Source organism: Solea solea, chromosome 9, assembly GCF_958295425.1.
Source record: "Solea solea chromosome 9, fSolSol10.1, whole genome shotgun sequence".
In the NCBI taxonomy this organism is placed as follows: Eukaryota; Metazoa; Chordata; class Actinopteri; order Pleuronectiformes; family Soleidae; genus Solea; species Solea solea.
Genome location: NC_081142.1, coordinates 22,136,665 through 22,156,151, shown reverse-complemented (window position 1 = coordinate 22,156,151; position 19,487 = coordinate 22,136,665). Strand labels below are relative to the sequence as shown.

The window sequence follows — 19,487 nt, the reverse complement described above, 5'->3', positions numbered from 1 at the left end:
TCACATTCCTTTGTCGTCCTGTGTTTTTATCGAAAGAAACTTTGCGACACCAACGTCCATGTGTAGCACTAACTTTCTTTTGCTGTGTCCCTGCTGGTAAACATGTTTTCACTTAGAACCTGCCTAGCTCACGGTGGTTGCTTGGTGCAGGAAGTGTGCACAGTACAGTTAACACTGACTATTGCCTGATTTATTATAACACTGTCAAAAAGCCAGCAATTCTGCACCATGTGCAGCTCATTGGAAGACACTTTGCACAAGATTGACACCTTGACACTTTATTGTGCATCTTCTGTAATGTGTTGTCAGCTTTTAAGTCGCTCTTACATGCAGTAGAATGTCAGAGTAAATCTTCTGAACAGCGGCAAACAGGAATCTTATGACTCGCTTGGTCGTGGTCGTGGTCTTGGTCCTCCAGGTAAAGGAAAGGGGCAAATGGGGTGGATGGCTGTGTCACTTGAGGCCATGATACTATGACAGGGATGGAGGGGAAGAAAGGGGTGCACACCTCCGTGTCCAGGTGGGCCATGAGGACTGCGATCAGCACCGATAGGAGGGGCAGAAGGTGCTAGACCAGGGGGCGGTCCATGACCTTTATGTGGAGATCCATGACCTTTATCTGGAGGTCCATGACCTCTATGTGGAGATCCATGACCTTTATCTGGAGGTCCATGACCTCTATGTGGAGGTCCATGACCTCTATGTGGAGGTCCTCCATCAGTAGATGGTGTGGCTTCTACGGTGAGCCCAGGATTAGGAGGGGCTATACCAAAACTGCGTCTACACATTAGGATATCATCAGGTTTCTCAGGAGCATTGTCCTGTTCAGGAGAACCAACAGAGAGGGTGCTGAAGTACATATAATTGTATTTAGCACAATATTTCAAAACATGGCAACAAAATGAATGGGTAATGTAGAGAATAACCAGAAGAACTGGAGGGGAAGGTTAATGAGAACATTATGTTTAGAATGTAGACTCACCACTGCGGGATAAAATTCACAGTCAACAGAAGAAATTCCGTTATTGCTTGTATAAGATGACCTGCAGAAAGCAAAGCGCTACAGAGAGAAAAGGGAAATGGTGAAGGTAAATGAAAACTTAAAGCCACATTACATCACTGAAGATGCAATAATCATTAGCAGTAATATGAATATTTATAATCCTAAACAAATCCTAAAACATGCCAACATACCCATACATTATGCTTACATTTGCTAATGTATCCTGACATACTGTAACATATGCTAATATGCACTTTAGATTGTATGAAATACTTTCATACAACTTACATACTTTCAACAATAAAATATCCTCACATACATGTATGCTACCATTATACCTGAACACATGCTAACGTGTCTTCATATAACCTAAATAAACTTTATCACCATATCCAAACATATGCCAACATTTGCTAGCACACACTAATATAACCCAACATATGCTACCATACTCTAGCCTTAAGTCTTTCCCAGTCCTGGTTCCTTTATGGTGCGTTTCCACTACATAGTCCCAGGATGGCTACTGCCGGCCACTGATTGGTCGGAGAGTGTCGTCACTGAAGAGTCATGAGCACAACGTCTGACATAAGAGTCAAAGCCAACAATGTCCAACAGTAGATCAGTTAAAAAGACTTTAAAAATCCTGTAAACATCCGTTAATCTCCAACATTTAGCGAAGGAAAAATCTGGTCTGGGGTATTAAGCAACAGCATTGCTGGAAGCCGGCGATCGTGAGCCCAATCACAACCACGTTCAGTGGTATTTCAGTCTGTGCTCCGGTCATGCAGGAAGTACTGAACCATTCTGTGAACAAATCTTTTTAATCAACTGATTCTAATGATTCAGTTACACCCCAAACAACTGCTTTACAAGTCACTAGTTTTCTGGTGTCACGTCTAGACGTCGCGGCAGTTTCACGCCACCGTGCTATGATGTCTCCGCCTATGTTGAGGAGTTCCTGATTCAAATAGTCAGCAATGCAAAAGCCTGACAACAACCCACTCCTTTGAATCGGGTACGATACTGTCTGTTAAAATAAAACACACTTGGATAATAATGCAATCTGTAGTTTATCAATATGTGGCTGTAAATGTCCACCATACGTCTGTTCGTAGTGTTTGTACTTACAGCTTTGTCAGCACAGAGCGGTCTGCAAGCCTGAGGTGCGATTCTGCTCTCTCTAGGGCAGTCAGTCTCCACAACGAGAAACTCAGCAAAGTAGCCCATCCCTGCCATAAACATGTACTGAGAGAGAAGGAGAGTGTTAAGGCCCATTTATATTCCATTGTCACTGGCCCACAGATTTAAACGGATCCCACAGTGGGAAAATGTCAAAATTCGTCCCATGTTTGTTCGTGTAGATAATCAATACGCTACTTTGGGAAAACGAGGATGTCATCTATATTGGTCATCGTCCTGTTGAGTTTGCAGATTGTTTGCTCTGTTTTCTTTCCTTTATTCCCTTAGGTTTGCACACGGTGTGCATGCTTCGTGTGCTCGCTCAGCGTTTTCTTCTCTGTTTCTGGTGTAGCAGCATTGCAGTGCCACAAAGAAAAAGATAGTTGACTTTTTATTATGTTTCCGCATGAATACAACCTGATAGCGGAATTTAACTTCAGATGCCAATATGGCAATTTTTCTCCTAGATAGGTTAGCTGGCAAAGGTCAGCTAGTCCTTTTGGTAGGGGGTGAGTGGGGACAACCCTCTCAGATATTTTCAATGTCAAAGGTGTGGCATTTCGGGAGTGTAAATCAGGCTTAAGTCTAAATGAAATAAATGCTTGTTCTTGTTTTAATAGCAGAACGTACCGAAGACGTGATGCGGCCCACTTCATGCAGTATATACAAGTGCTCATTGCTGGTGTTCTTGTTGAATGATGCCACAGCTTCTCTAATGGAGGTGAGACCTTGAGGATCTCTAAGTGAGATCAGGATTGGACAGTCAGGGCAGATCATCGCCATTTCCATGTTAGTTTTTTCTACACACAGGGAGAGAGAGAGAATTATTGTTTTAAATAAGGCTGCAGTGACAACCAAACACAAGCCTTAATAAAAATAAACGTGAGCTCCAACAGAGGGAACAAAGACTGAGACCACTTTTTAAAGATGGCAAACTATCATGACCCAAATCACAACATTAATCGGGACCAAGAGCCAATTTGTGCATAATGTAGCAACATATTTACAGCCATATCTGTGACACCTAGTATTGTTTTGATTCGGTAAACGAATAATGTCCAAGAAAACATGTAAACATAAATGTTGAGCTATTGCATTACCATACATTGGACAAATGGACAAACAGAAAACTTCAACCTCCAACCTCAACTGTAACAGGTGCTGAGGCCTAACAACAGAATGTTTATCTGGTGAAGATGAGCCCACCTTGTCTCGTGTCACAGTTATATTTGTTAACGGCTGTTCCGGTAGCATTGACACTCATCATAATGGTGCAGTTGGCCACCACTGCCTACAGAGACACAGGTACAGAGTCATTTACCTGCACATACTGGACTTAACATCTCATTGATTTAAAAACAAGTGCATTACATAAATGTTTGTTTAGTATTTACCCGCGAAGACTCTAACCGAGTATCACAGTCTTCAAAGTGTTTGGGGTTGACGATGGCACACTTTGTCTCAATCAGGTCCAACTCTAGCTCAATATTACAGCCATCATCAACCTGGAGAAACAGAGGAAGAGTGCAACACAGCCTTAGTGAGCATTAGATATTCACTCAACACTACTCCCTCCAAATGCAGTGTCATAAAGAACATATAAAAGTGTCAGAGCCATATTAACAGTCACTCCGTTGTGGGATTGTCATCCCTCTGGAACAGTATAAAGAAGGAAGAAGTTAAAACTGCACTCGGAAGGATTGTTGATTCTCATCTTCATATTGTTGAATACTAAAATGTTGCAGTCCTTAGCCCAAGGACCCTTGTTTAGTGTCCAACTCTCTTTTCCTTTTGTAAAGTTGCTTTCTAATGAGTTTAATGAGACTCTTTTATGTCACTGGGTTTTCATTATATAATATTGAGGTTGTCGTGGAATAATCCATCAGTAACAACAAAATATGCTGTCGACCCCAGCTGTAAAGCACAGTGGTAGCATGAAAAGAATGAATGAATGACCAAAACATTGAAACAAGAGTTAACCTGGAATAAATTAGAAAAAGAGTGTAAATTAAAAACACCAAATGATCTGTAAATTGATACATTTGTAGAGAACATGTGCCGTAGGACTCATCTCAGGTTCCAGTACCTTGTCTATTTTGTTTCCCTTGATCTCACCAAGTCTGAACTTGTAGCCATGGTGATGGTTCTCATTGATACGGTGCATTGCAAAACGTGCAGCCGCTGCCATACCATCCTCGCTGCACGTTACCGGCAATAGGGCAGTTGGGGCAGTGTCGCAAAGCAGCGCAGCTGAACACAGCAGCGCTACAACGTGTAGTGTCTTCATGGTGTGACGCAGAGATCGACAGAGCTGAGCACTGCAGCTCGGCACGTTTTAAAGACCCGGACAGGTTGACAGACTCGGGTGGTTGGCAGAGAGTTTGATAAACAAGAGGGCAGATAAGAGAGTGAAGCGGTGTCGCATGAGGACAAGTCCACCGTGCTGCCAAAGTCAAAAAATAAACAGAGACTTTATACCAGGACAGTACAGGTTACTTTGAAATGTTGCCAGACTGTTTCTGGGTCCAGGAGCATTGCAACAGGGTTGATAAAGCAGGTTATTGCCTGGGGCGCTCAAGAACTGCTGATGACTGTAAACCACAGCAATTGGTGAGAACTTCCTTGAATGTAATGATTATGTAAGGAGGCAATGACGCCATAGTCTCAAACTCACTAACAAGGCTCAATGTTTTCTACCCGGACATAATTTTCAGCCCAATAATCCAGTCACAGTTGATGGCAAATGTTCACAAAATGTGTAAAATATTCCAGGGGAAAGCCTGTGAGTCAACAATGCATCCCTCAGTGGAAGGCTTGGAAGGGCCAAGAGTGTTCTGGTCTTTTTTCAAGCACCTGACCTGGTACAGGGGGTGGAGGTTGTTCAGTGCTGCTCCAGCAACTTTGCTGCTCATCTTCATGGTACTTGTTGAATTGTGCATTGGCTGGAGGACCAAAGCTACTTTTATATCTCTTTGTTGTACCTCTCAGGATTGTAAACCTGTGTCCAGTGGGAAGAAGCTCAGAAGCCGTTTCGTCAGTTTGCTCACCACCATTGTTGTCGGAAGTCGAAATTTCCTGTTGTAGGAACTCCACATCAAGTCAGACTACCAATTTAGTAACTTGGAGCAGCATTACAAGCCCCGACATGGGATTCCAAGATGGTTACCACCTGTGTCATTAGGCAAAACACTCTCTACTTTGAACTGTTAATGGCACTGATGTCATAAATCAGTTGCATGAATAGTGCTGTTCCACTTTCATACGTGGACATTCTGCTACACCGTTTGTGTGAGCCCAAAATACCATGTAAAGTGTTGTTCTTATTAACCGATATTGCTGACGATGGCTAGCCCAAGACACGTTTGCGTCCATGTGGTTTTTCGACATCTCATCTGCAACGTAGTGAACGTCTAATGATGTAAATGGAGCCTACTATTGATATCTGTCTTGAATACAGAATGTGCTGTCACCTGAGCATTTGACGATCTGAGCTGGAGCAGTTCTGCACTGAAGAGACAAGTTTTGGGACCATGCAGTGAGACAAAAAGACAAGACACATTCAGTAAAAGCATCATAAAACAAGGTCAACATTGTGTTGTCAATGTGGAAATACCAACGCTGCTCAAGACAGAAGAGTTGTTGGTGCCACAGTTCAGTTCCAATTTCATTGTTCAGAAGGTTCTCCACTCAGGAGATGCGAACACCATCGACGAACGGTCAAGTGTCTGTCGTCCATCACCATGTGGTGAAAACGTTAATTTTTCTTGGGTGGTGGACCTTGGGTCTTCTTCAAGGCTCTCCGTAACCCTCTAGAATTCACCTGCCCACTTTTGCACAGTTGATAAACCTGGAGCATCATCCCATAATGTGGCAGCCATGTCAGCATGAATGTCCTTGCAGGGTTAAGCCACTTTTCTACAGATGTTTAGTGACTACGGTCACCAAATGTTGCCCATGTTCACAAAAGGTCTGTATTACTAATTTTTAAAGTCCTCAATCAGCTATAAAAATCTGGATCCGGAAGGAAACAATGCACTTAGTATCAGGAAAGGTTGAATTTGGTGCATGCCAAGTTTCATTGCTCTGGCATTACTGCTTCTTATTCAGACTCAGATAATGAGACTCTTCTCACCACCACCAGATTTCCTTAGTTTGAACCCTTCATCCACTGCTCGTGGCTTCATGTAATTTTAAGATAAAACTGTGCAGCCTCATGTTCAAACAGTTGTATGTAAACAGAATGCAGGCCTCATCCAATGGAATGTCAAGGTTATGAGTTATTTACCCAGAGACAGACAGATAAACGTGAACAGTGATTGGACGGTGCAATAATCAAACAAACATTTTTAATGATTATCCAAGAATGGGTCAGAAGTCAAACCTTGATTTCCTCCATTTTCCTGATTGAGAAATCATCTTGATAATCCTAATTTCAAAGACTCACTTGGATTAGTGTCATTTATTTGACGGTAGGCCTTACAAACCATAATTATGCCCCCCCTTGTCTGCTTTTTTAAAGAAAGTTTCAATATCTGGAGATAAAGATTCTGCGCTTTGGAATCTCACAACACTGAGCATTTATTTATAAAACACCTTTCAGAATATGAGATAAAAGATTAAAACAAAACAGATGTTTATGGCTGCAACCACTGATTATTTCCATTATTGATTCATCATTTTTATTATTTTATCCATTCATCAGTTGGTTGTTTGGTCCATAGGTGGTAAAATTTAAAAATTTAAACTCATTATTCAATTTTTTTTGCCAAGACATGAAAATATAAAATGTAACAATAATAATAATAAAAAACAAATCCCAGCCTCAGTCTCCATGTCTGGATTTTTCTGTCTGTCTGACTTTGCTCCTGGGTCCGTGTGCCAGTTAACAAACCTTGGTCCAGTCATTGACCCATGAACCTTTGCTTTGTCTTTACCAGAAACTCCAGCAGGTTTGTGCAAATAGTCTAAATAATATAACACTGAGCTGTTTTTATTTTTGGCAGTAATACGCATCCATACGGACGAATCAAATGTATAAAAATACGGGCATGAGAAAATGCAGCATTACCACGCCACATACAGTACCACAGTGTTTAGAGTCCTTTTGTGGGATTTCATGTGTATGAAGATACTTGGTATTTACTGAAAACTTCATAGTAACTTCAAGTACAAAATCAAGTACAAACAAGATTAAGATAAATCCTGGGAAAGGCTTTAATAAACCTTTAAAATGTTTTGTCCAATGAGTTGTTTGTGGTAAATTCCCCCGTTATTAAACATGGTGGTATAAGGGGTTAAAATACAGAACAATTAATGGTTATTTAGTGGTAATGATCTTGACTGATGGCTGTAAAATGTCATTGTTGTCAGTAGAATTCATTGTTCCTCACAAACATAACCCAACAAAGGTTTCATCTAAAAATCAAAGTTTATTTCCTTTGTACAACTGAAACCAATGGACTGACTCAAAGCGTGACGTTGGACACTTGAGCTGTCGCGTGTGGAAAAACAAACACTGTCCTTGACAGTGACTGATCTGCTCGACCTGATTAAACAGTAACGACTCAGAACAGATGCCAGAACGAGTGAGGCATTCAGATTCAGGCATCGTTTCAAACAAAAAAAAAAAAAACAACTAGAATGCACAAACAGAAATATGAACACTGACGGAATCACAAGCACAAAGAGGCAGCAGGAGTGAGGATAAGAGCACTTTACTATTCATAGAATGTATCTCATCCTCCCCCCGGAAATTATACTGGATGAAACTCCAAACTGTAATCTTTGATCTAATAGAGACACCGGTTTCTTTTCCTTTATTACTACCTCCAAGGATGTTTTCATCAGTGCGGGTTTATCAGTTCCAAAATCTGCGTTGATGACACAATTCGTGCCATGCGCACGTTGTGTATGGAAGTATACCAGGGCCTTTAGAGACACAGGTAAGTTTGTCCTTCTGTTAGCAACTTAAACCTAAGTTTACGTTCAATAATCTGATATAAATGTGTTCGTCGCCTCGTAAGCTTTATCACTAAAGTATCAAACCCGACCACCACAATCTGGATTAATAGATGACAATGTTGGCTTCAACGTGGTATGGGACGGGGAGGAAGTGAGCTGGACCAAAGCCACACAATATGTATCCCTTTGTGAAACCAAGCTAAAATACTTTGGCTATAACATGTCGGACAAACAGCGAACAATTTGGCAAGCAATGATGTATCTTACACAAAACTAAGAAAACATGACGCTCATCACAAACTCTTTTGTGAAACCCTAATCCTATCCCATTTTTGATTCTTGAACCAATAATGTCCAGAGATCCTGCCTCTCGGTGGAGTAGTGGCTAGCACTGTTGCCTCACAGCAAGAAGGTCCAGGTATGCTCTGTGTTTTCCGGTTTCCCCCCACAGTCCAAAACATGCAGAAGTTAATTGGACACTCACAATTTGATGGATTGGCAACTTTTCCAGGGCGTGACCCCCACCTTTCACGCTCTGTCAGCTGGGATCGGCTCCAGCTCCCTCACAACCCCTCATGTGTCAGATAAAGCAGAAGAAAATGAATTGAGTGAGTCCTGCCTACTACAGCTTTAAGATGCTGCGTAAAAATATCCCTTTGATATGACAGATAAATAAATAAATTAGTGAATAAATAGGTAAATAAATCATTTTAAAAAGTTCCACCATCACTGAACTGTGTTCAATTTAAATGAAGACATTAACAACAGGTACAAAAACGCACATAAAGGGTTCCCACATGCTCCAGTACAGGAAGATGTCACAACGTCCCCCCCAGAGAACAAAGACAGAGACAGAGTTCTGCTACGACAGTAGCTTTGATAAATGCTAAACCCACATGTTCCTGTGCGGGACACTTTGTGTCTGTTAGCACATGCAGTGTCACAGTGTGTCCACTAAGAAGCCTTGGTGCTCTTTTACTTAAAGCTGGTTTGTAAACCGTTTCCTGTGAGAGTCTCATAGAAAGTCAGTTCTCCTTCAGAGATGACACGAATGAATGATTCTGTGAGTTCAAGGTGGATTTCAGAAGATGCAGGACGTGGCCGTCTTTGCTGTAAAACGCACAAACACATTATTCCTCTTAGGACATTGACGTCCATTCATTTGGACATCCCTGAATACACTGCAAAAACAGCCCTGTAAGAAAGAAGCCAAATATTCTTAAACTGATTTACCTTCTGCTAGTGGATTATTTGTTATAAAACAAATATTTGTCTTAAAATGTAAAGCTTTAAACCATATCATTTCTGATTGTTCTTCCCAACCATTGTTTTCAGTTTTGTTACTGATAACTAAAGCTTGGGTAAGCTGTAATATCTTATTACTTTTTTGCAGTGCAGAGCATTAACCCCTACACTGTAAAACAACCCGACTAGAAATAAGCCACATATTCTTAAATCAATGTAAATTTTCCTGAAAGAATCTGCCGGTGGAGTTAAGTGAATTTGAGTCAGAAAAAAACAAACTTTACAAATCTTAAACCTTAGAATTTGCACACATACAATATACAACATACATATAAAATAAGATTATTTACCTGGTGCAAAATTTGTTTGCCAAGATTATTTTTTATTTTTAGGTAAATAATAAAAACAGTTTCCCAGAAATGTGGCTTATTTTACTTTCTTCAATTATTTTTTACCCTACAATGTAAAACAGCCCCTACCAGAAATAAGCCAAATATTCTTTATTTGATGTAAATTGTCTTGTCTTGCCCTTGAGTTAGGCAAATTTTGCTTGGCTAGAAAATGTAACCTTAATGCATGAATATAAACATTTTCAGACTCTAATGTGTCTTAAAATTAGTAAAAAGTAAATAATTTTTCTCTTTTCTCAATTTTACATTTTTGAAAGTCTGTTTTTGCAGTGTAACCTTGACCATAACCATAACCTGAACTCAAATCCAGACATGAGTCATGTTCTGCCTCTTTGGGACCAGGTTTTGGTCTCCATGACGACTAATGGTCCAGTGTTTATGACACGCACTCCCTCTCTCACACACTCACACACTGTGTTGCAGCGGACTCTCGCTCTCTCTTGTCCTCTTCAGCAGTGGATCTCGTAGGCAATCTGAGAGTCCATGAACAGACCCGTGTGGTTTAGAAACAGCCCTTCACCCTCTGATGTGATCACAGGCTCCGCCTCCCCTCCCTCCCCCGCCATTCTCCTCATGGTCCGTATGTCCACCTCCCCCTGCTGCTGCTGCTGTTTGTTGGGGACCAGGGTCGGGGTCAGGGTCTGTGCGGCCTCTGAGGAGACGCTGTGGCTGGAGGTGTCTGAGGCAGCGGAGCAGCCACGGTTAGTGGTGGACACGGCAGTGGGCGGAGCCGGCGGCAGCACAGGTTTGGCCCGGTTCAGGACGTACATCTCGTGGCCGCGCTCGTCGCGGTACTCCTCCAGCTGAGCGAAGGTGGTGGGTCCGTCAGAGTAGTCGTTCACGTACAGGATGCTCTCCTCCTGCGGGGTCAAAGGTCAACTTTGTTACTTTTGCACAGAAGTTGATTTATGTGGGTTTTTCTACAACTGATGTTGATTTTTTTGAGACATCATTTTGGCCAAAAGTGGATAATTGTTGCCGAATTTTTAGCTCCATACATTTGAACAATTTCCTTTCTTTTTCCCTGTGTGATGAAATACGATGATATAAAATAATACACAGTGTGGTTTATTATATACAGTATTTTCAATAAAAAATAATAAACTAAAAGAAACAGCTCATCAAAAATACAGTTTTGGATGAAAAAATAAGTTTTTGTGATTTAGCAACATTTAATTTTCTGAAGGAAAGAAAAATGCATAATTTGTAATAATTGTAAGAAAACATTTACATTTTAATAATGCGAGTGCTTTAAACTTTTTCATATTTTTATATCAACCTCATGCTCATCCTTTAATCACCAATAATCCCGATGTTTTGGATCAAAATAATCCCACTGGGACAAAAACACGTTGATCAACACATCCTGAAGGTTTAATCCGGATTAAAACCAAGATTAGATCATATGATAATATCAGATTTTCAGTTTTTTTGTTGTTGTTTTGAACTTTGTCTGATTCTGGTCAAAATCACGGGATCAGATATCAAACAGATAGAAGTGTAAAATCAGAGAGCAGAGGTGTCAAACTGGCGGCCCACGGGCCCCATGTGGCCCCCCAAATCTATTGCATGCGGCCCACCACTTAATATCATGTTGTAATGAAAACATGGCCCACGACCTCACCTTATTTTAAACACAGTGTGTAGCTGAGGCACGGCTGCCAGCGAGGTGATCGAATATAGACGGGATATAATATAATATATGTTTGCTAGCAATGCTTTTATAACAATAATAAGACATTCAGTCATAATTATCACAGTATTGAATGTATTACATACAACATTCAATTACATGTATAAATGAGCTTGTAGATTCAGTTTGCATCATAAATAAGTTTTTATTGTGTAAAAAACTTGTGTTTAAGTACACGTCATTCCATATCAAAACAAGCACTTTTTAAATTCTGGGAAATATCATCATGAATATCTTAATTGTGATATCATGATGCAACATTGTGTTTTAATTTTAAGATTGTGCTACTGAACGGTTGTTTTTTCCCACTCTCTAGACTCTAGATTAGACGCTCATTGGCCCCAAGGTCATTTGAGTTTGACAACCCTGATCTAGAGTGTCCACGTTACCTAATCCCGATATTGCTGCTGTTTCAAACGGACACACACCTTCTCTCCATCGGCTCCATCAGCCTCCTTATCTCGCTGGTGATGTCGGCTGTAGATCATGGCGACCAGCAGCAGAGCGGTCAGAGCCAGCAGGGAGATGCCCACAGCGATGGCGGTCTGCGTGGCGGCGCCCAGGGAGCTGAAGGCCATGCTACCCAGAGCGTACAGTGGCTCCCGGCTCACGTCTGAGCCCGGAGCCGGGCCGTGGTTCCTCAGCCGTGGCCACACGGGCGAGTACGGTGAGGACACTTGGGACCACGAGGCCCAGATGGATGAGGACGAGGAGGAAGTGGACGAGTTGATGGCGAGCTGGAAGGTCACCCTGGCCACGCCCCCCGCATTCCAGGCTTCGCATTCGTAGAAGCCAGCGTGAGCGACCGTCACGTTACTGAGAAACAACATGCCGCTGCCAGTGTCGGGGTCGAAACGCTCGGCGCCATTCTTCTGCAGACTGACCCTGCCCTCCTGTGACGGCTCCTGTGTCCCGGCCCCGGCTCCGCCTCCAGCACCCACCTCCTGGACCAGACCTCGAGGGGAAAGCGCCACTTTACCCTGGGAGGCTTTTCTCCAGGTCACCTGCAGAAGAGCAGAGATTTAGCTTTGGTTACAGACAGTAACATCTACATGATTAGTGTTACACCTAAAAACTTGATATGTTGAGATTAAACTCAAAATTTCAAGAATAAAGATGGAAGATGGAAGATCATGTTCAGATTAAAGTCAACATGTTGATTTTAATCTGGACATCTCAATGGTTGTCTCGATGTGTCTGTCAGAGAGAGAGCGACCTCTCCACAGAAGCTGAATCCAGACGTGGTGTGGTGATCTCAGATGTGGTCTTATTTTAGTGATGTTACCAACCTGGACACCCAGTACCTGTCCTAATCCACAAGAGCTGCAGTTCCCTGGACTTTAAACAAGATATTCCAACTGATATTTGAAGTTTAATTTTGACATGTCAGTCCCAGATCTACAGCATGTCGATTTAGAAGTAAACGACGAAGCGATTCATCCCACAAAACTAGATCTGCCGAGGTTAAACCAATCGTTCCAGGATAGCTGGAAATCACACTCGGTCACGTGATACCTGAGGTCGAGGATACCCAGAGGCATGGCAGGACACCCTGAGGCTCTCTCCCAGCCGCACAGCCAGCCTCCTGGGCTCCAGCTGCACCAGTGGAGGGATGCACACCAAGCTGTTGAGAGGAACCTCCACCAGGCTGAGGTGAGACAGACGTGGCGGCTCGGTGCAGACCAGGCGACGTTCTGCCGAGCTGAGCAGCCGCTGGCCCGCCTCGTCGATCCAGCTCCTCAGCCAGTGGAGAGCGCAGTCACAGCGCCACGGGTTGTCTACGGCAAAAAAAACAGAGGTCAACAGAGTCAACGCTGGAACCACTGAGGTCTTGGTTGTAGATATCAGATGATGCATCAAAGAGTTCAGAGACAAAAGGTGATGGATTTTTTCCACTGACACCGTCTCACCTGTGATGCGCAGCACCTGCAGGCTGACGAGAGGTCGCAGCGACGCCGGGCCGATGGTGTGAAGGTTGTTGCGGCTCAGGTCCAGCAGAGCCAGAGACGTCAGGCCAGCAAGAGCCTGGTCTGCTATCATGTCGATGCTGTTGTGCTGCAAATGCAGCTCCTGCAGACGCTGCAGCGTAGGCACAAACAGTGAGATCTATTCATCTTTATATAGAGCTCCTGTAGCTGATGCCACAAGATACTATGATGCAACGCTCACAACCAAAACAATGCCATTTTGGAGAGCGTGTTTCCCTCCATTGACGCTCACTGTGCTACAAAACATTTAGAGGATATCGTGGGCCACATGTGGCCACTCTAATATCATGTTATAATAAACACATGAGCCTGTGAGCTGTTCTTTAAAAAACACTATCATGCTTCATATTAGCAATATGTTTGTACAACAGTAATAATAAGACATAAACAAGCTTGTTTTATGTCTTATTATTATTTATTATTATTGACTAAATCTCAGCTCTAGTTCTGGACTGGACCTCAGTCTCACCTGTAATCCACGGAAGGTGAAGTCCTGCAGCCGCGTGATGTCGTTTCTTGCCAGGTAGAGAATGCGCAGATGTTCGAGTCCCTTAAACATGTCAGCCGTGACAAGGTGGATCCGGTTCCCGTTCAGAGCCAGCTCCAACAGCTGGCCCTGGTTCTGGAAGGAGCCGGGTTCCACTGCTGAGATGGTGTTGTTCTGGAGGAGGTGAACACACAGACGTCTCATTACTCAGGACATTTAAACCACTGTGTTTACGGTTCTGAAATTAGACGTTGAAGTTGCTTTAAAGGCTCAGAGTCAGATTTTGTGTCCCTTGTTGATGTTGAGTGACATTTTTGGTCACAGTGGTGAGATAAATAAATTAATAATTTTTCCACGGGAAACATCAGTGTTTTTCACTACGTAATAAGCAGTATTTGGATCAGTATCAATAAAATCAAAATGATATCCATCCCTAATACACACACATTTTGAGGGTTGCAACGATTAAATAAATTATTTATTGATTACTACCAATTTGTTTTAATAATTAAAACTAGGTTTTCTTTTGTTTTTCAGCCTAAATGTGAATATTTTCTGGTTTCTTTGCTCCGTATCACAAATAAATCATTAAAACTGATTTAAGCTTGGTTTGTGGACAAAAAACAGACATTTCCAGGTTTGACAAACACTGATCAATATTTTATGGACAAAGCAAGTACACGATCAATCAAGGAAATCATTCTAAACATTTTCTGACTCTTTATGGACAAAACAACTCATCAATTACTTGAATAAATTGAGTTGTTTAAATGACAACAGAAGCTTTGGACCAGACGTTGAAGGTTAGGGTGTGTGTGTGTGTGTGTGTGTGTGTGTGTGTGTTCATCACCTGCAGGTACAGGTAGTGCAGGTGCTTCAGCAGAACAAGGTCCTGTCGACGGATCTGTCCGATCACATTGTCCTGGAGGAAGACAGTCTGGAAGAAGAGAAGACAACATGAAGACAGGATGGACAGCTCAGGTCAGGTCAGGTGATTTTAATTATACCTGTAAATAGATTTTTGTTCTAACTTGAGACAAACCACAAAAAACATGAACATAGACATTTAAAACAGGTGTAAAAATAGTACAAATAAATTACTACGGCTTTTTAAAGACGAGTATTTGCAGCAGGACAATTTGTTTCAGTGAGTTTCATTCTTTCACGTGCAGTCCGATGTTTTATTTGTTTCATTTAACCAGGTAAAAACTCAAGAGGTCAGCAGCACACGTCAAAGTGAACCACACAAAAACAATGAACGATCGACAAAACGCTCCAGTGTCTCTAAGACATCTAAAATCCACTCTAATGTCAGTAAATATTGGGGTTGGATGGACCGACCTGTGTGGACACGGGGACATGTTTGGGAATGTCCCTCAGGCCAGTGGAGCCACACTCCACCGTGAGACTGTAGCAGCGGCAGCTCAGAGGACACGAGGGAGACGCCGAGGCCAGGCGAGGACTGACGATGGACAGCAGGAGCAGTGCGGAGACAAGACGCACCCACGTCACAGCCATGACACCCAGAGACGGGGCTGAGGAGGAGGACAGAAGACAGACACCCGAGGAGGTCATCATGGGGTAAAAGTAGGTTTTTAAACACATCTGCTGTGCCTGGGCAGGGCATCGGTCACCTCTGCTCTATAACTTTGTTTTCCATATACAGAGGGTCAGCTGACCTCAGCGCTCTGACTGGACACTGCGGTGCTGGTCTTGGTCGTCCTGTGACGCTATCTTCTTCAAAAGTCCGTAACAGTTGATTTCAGTTGAAATCGACAAAGACAGACAGACGGACACGCCCCATATTCATGTCAATGTCATGGATCATCATGGATGGTTTCCATGGTGACAGAGATTCTGTGACGAATACACAATCAAGTTTGATCACTGTAGCGACGTCAGCCTCTGTGAAGACTGAAATAAAATCAACACCCGTGTCAGTCAATACTATCTATAACCACGGTTCTCAAGCTGTGGTACCTGGAGGAGAATCATGTGATCCTAGTGGAGCTGAGGAATTCGTAGAAAATGAAAAGATGTTGAGAAACCACTGATTTAAGTGGCTGACTGGCATTGCTATAAAACTCTATTGTATATTCATCTAAGTGTGTGTGTGTGTGTGTGTGTGTGTGTGTGTGTGTGTGTGTGAAAATCTCCATCACCATGGAAACCATCTATGCCATGACATTGACATGAATATGGGGTCTGTCTGTCTTTGTTCCTCTCAGAGCTGCTGGACTCACTTGTTCACTGAAGGACGTTCCTACGAGTGTTTACTCAGCAGCTCTGTCTCTGATAGAATGACAGGATTAAAATGACAGAGTGAGGAGGAAGAGAAGACTGCGCCTAAGCAGAGCCACAACCAACCATTATTAATCCAGATTAATTCATTAATCACCATGTCCATGAAATGTTGATCAGTGTTTCACCAAACCACAAAATCTTGATGTCTTTGTTTTGTTTTATGAACCAAAATTTATCGATTTCTTTGTTTATATTGAAAATATTCACATTTAAGAAACTGAACAATTAAGGAAAACATTCCTTACTGTATCATTTCTTTATTTTTTTTAATTTTGGTGGTTTCCGTCGCCCATAGTTAACTATATAAACATCATTTACTGGCGAGTGAACTAGTCTGGTCAGGATGGACGGAGAAGGACGCCAGTCAAAGTAAAAAAAAGTCCAAACAATTCAGGAAAAATTTACTTGTCATTGATTTGAAATGAGGAGATTTGTCTTGATAATCCATCATACTATTTGTTTTTGTCCACAAACATAAAATGATTCAGTTTTCATGATTTCTTTGTTTTATGGAGCAAAGGAAACAGAAAATATATACATATCACATATAAGAAGCATTAAGTCAGTCATCATAACTGACTGTAAACACATCGTTTCCTGTCAGATCGTCAGACCTAAAATTACCTGGAGTTTCAGTGAACTTCAAGTTCAACGTGAAAAACTAACTTACTGAAATAAAATTGAAAATATGTCTTGATAATCCATCATTATATTGCAAATTAAACATATTCAGGATGATATTGAACACTAGAGCAGCTTATTTCCTTAATGAAACGAGTCAGTGTTTATCCACCAAACAGAATAATTGAGTTTTAATGATTTCTTTGTTTTATAGAGCAAAGAAACATTTTTTTAAGAAGCTGAAAAATCGTTTTCATTATTTAAATAAACACTCAAACCACTACGGAAGTGCATTGCATTCACTTGAAAAAAAAAATTGGTTTGTTTTCAGAGTAATTATTTCTGTTTTTGAGTAATTTATTTTTTTCTGTTTTTCAGGGTCATTTTTTTTCATGGTTGGTTTTTCGGAGTAATTTTTTTCTGATTTACTGAATTTTTTTTTTCTGAGTTTAGAGCGCATTTGAAACAATAAACGCATTCATTCCTTTATTGAGAGTTCGATTCGATTTATAACAATATGGACGGCTTGTTTGGTTTAATCAAGTTTTACTTTGATCTGGGTTAAGGACACTGGGAGATAGTCCTGTCTTTAAGTCACATAGATGGTATCACCATTAGTTTGTCGACTTTACTCAGGCACCTGAGGACTTTGCGGTTGTTCAGAAGGAAATGCTCATTCAGATCTGCTAGACCGTGATGTTTGTCCAGGGTCAGTTGGACAGATATGGCATGCTCCAAGGATACAAGATGATGCATTTGAAATGCATTCAGGCTGGCTATCTGGGGACTCAAGAGATGATCAGGAGACTGCTGAAAATATGGGAGTCACTTGCAGGTTGGAGGTTTCTCCAACCTTCAGATTCTCGATAATTCAGGAAAAAAAATTACTCAGAAAAACAAGAAAAAAAGTATTCGAAAAAAAGTATTTAAAAAAAACAAACCAAAAAATGAATTACTCACTTTTTTAAATGAATGGAATGCGCTTCCGTAAACCACTGACGATTCATTTAATAAGTTTGTTTTGACATCTATCTCACAACAAAAAACACGTTTATGAATCTATAAATAACAAAAACAGACATAAATAAACAGAAACAGAATCAAAACCGTTAATTATATAATAACATGTAGACAATGGTAATTAAAACACACATGTGTAAAACTTGACATGTTTATATATCATTAAATGTTAAATTAAAGAAATATAACTTAACCTAACCTCTCTTGTCATGTGACAAATTATAGAAATTACATTTTAAACGCCTTTTTCATGGTACACCATGTTGAATCTATACGAAAACAATGACAAAGAGACAATGTTAAAGTTTCCGATCGATGTGTGAAGTTTTAATCGCTCACATTCACCTTAAAGAGTCCAAGTTTCCCCTTAAGGACAACTAAGGAGCTGCTTTATATTTTAAAGTCTTATCATAAAGGTCTGCTTGAGTAGAGAGGCCCTATAAATGTTTGGAGCAGCCCTGCTGCAGGACTGTGTTCACACACATACACACAGAAACCAATCAGCCAATTAATCAATTAATCAATAAATCTCATTGATTATTAATATGAATATGTAGTAAAGAAGCGCGCGCGCGCGTGTGTGTGTGTGTGTGTGTGGGTTTTGACGCTGGTAAAAAAACCCCACTGATCAATAATCATCAGTGATCAATGTTGGTGGAGCAGGAGGAGAACAACACGTACCTGCACTGAGGAGGAGGAGGAGAAGAAGAACAGAGTCCACGCGACGTTTTACTGCGCTTTCGTGGAGGAAGATGAAGAGGAGGAGGGGGTGTAGCTGCAGCTGCTCCTCACACGCTCCTCATTATCCCCGTCTATTGTCGGGGCTGGAGAGGAGAGCACAGCCGCAGCTGGAGGATGTTTCCACGCAGAGCAGAGCAGAGCTCTGTGGGTCCACGCACACACACACGGAGAGGATGGAGGGATGAGGAATAGGAGGAGGAGGAGGTCAGTGTGGAGGAGAAGAAGAAGAAGCAGCAGCAGCAGCAGTGGTGTCTTTGTTGCAGCAGCAGCATCAGTATGACATCCAGCTGTTTTCTCCTCTCATCATCTTCATCATCTTCATCACCACCACAGTCTGCGCCTCGAACGTTTCCTCCACTTCCGCTCACAATTATTCACAATAAAAGCGTCAGCACACACGCACACACACATACACTCTCTGTCTCTCTCTACATACAGTGTTGACTCAGTTAATCTAACCAACCATCACCTCCAACCCAGTCATCACGTGACTGACGCTGACTGAAGAAAAACAACACACACACACACACACACAAAACGTTATAGAAATAATGATTATAGGTATAAATAATTAAAAGGTAAAAGGAGCTAAAATACAAGGACACACACACACACACACACACTTCCAAATTCCAGAAAACAAAGAGTGAATTATTTTCCATCCCATAATATATGCAAATTTGATTGTTTTAGGGGGCTGTCTGAACTTGGGAGTGACAAAACAAAGACAGCATCTTTTTTTTTGTAATGATTTTTTATCATGTTATGCCATATACAACAAATACATTCATGTCAGTGGTAGATTTACATTATATAAAAAAATTACTTCATCTAG

General features: G+C 41.5%; 2 protein-coding genes across 2 annotated transcripts; both read right to left on the bottom strand.

Annotated features, from left to right (window-relative positions):
• Positions 1-262: 262 nt before the first annotated feature.
• On the bottom strand, positions 263-4,514 carry ahsg1 (alpha-2-HS-glycoprotein 1). The gene is made up of 7 exons (XM_058639282.1): positions 4,269-4,514; positions 3,577-3,687; positions 3,389-3,473; positions 2,813-2,982; positions 2,132-2,248; positions 983-1,060; positions 263-821 (listed from the first exon to the last, which is right to left on the bottom strand). Exons 1-7 carry the CDS (start codon positions 4,467-4,469, stop codon positions 378-380), a joined length of 1,206 nt encoding a protein of 401 aa, XP_058495265.1. The 5' UTR covers positions 4,470-4,514; the 3' UTR covers positions 263-377.
• A 2,985-nt stretch (positions 4,515-7,499) lies between these two features.
• LOC131466175 (leucine-rich repeat-containing protein 24-like) lies at positions 7,500-18,932 on the bottom strand. Its single transcript, XM_058639358.1, has 8 exons — positions 18,593-18,932; positions 15,308-15,501; positions 14,817-14,903; positions 13,949-14,140; positions 13,402-13,570; positions 13,007-13,269; positions 11,920-12,495; positions 7,500-10,658 (listed from the first exon to the last, which is right to left on the bottom strand). Exons 2-8 carry the CDS (start codon positions 15,482-15,484, stop codon positions 10,248-10,250), a joined length of 1,875 nt encoding a protein of 624 aa, XP_058495341.1. The 5' UTR covers positions 15,485-15,501; positions 18,593-18,932; the 3' UTR covers positions 7,500-10,247.
• Positions 18,933-19,487: the final 555 nt, after the last annotated feature.

What these genes read in the sequence shown, in the direction of transcription:
- ahsg1 (XM_058639282.1), bottom strand. Translation starts at nt 4,469, where the DNA reads ATGAAGACACTACACGTTGTAGCGCTGCTGTGTTCAGCTGCGCTGCTT. An exon ending in AGGGAAACAAAATAGACAAG is followed by an intron (nt 3,688 to 4,268) that starts GTACTGGAACCT and finishes CTGTTTCTCCAG; the next exon opens with GTTGATGATGGCTGTAATAT. An exon ending in TAACTGTGACACGAGACAAG is followed by an intron (nt 2,983 to 3,388) that starts GTGGGCTCATCT and finishes CCCTGTGTGTAG; the next exon opens with AAAAAACTAACATGGAAATG.
- LOC131466175 (XM_058639358.1), bottom strand. Translation starts at nt 15,484, where the DNA reads ATGGCTGTGACGTGGGTGCGTCTTGTCTCCGCACTGCTCCTGCTGTCC. An exon ending in TGCACTACCTGTACCTGCAG is followed by an intron (nt 14,141 to 14,816) that starts GTGATGAACACA and finishes CACCTCCTCCAG; the next exon opens with AACAACACCATCTCAGCAGT. An exon ending in GCAGGTGCTGCGCATCACAG is followed by an intron (nt 13,270 to 13,401) that starts GTGAGACGGTGT and finishes TTTTTGCCGTAG; the next exon opens with ACAACCCGTGGCGCTGTGAC.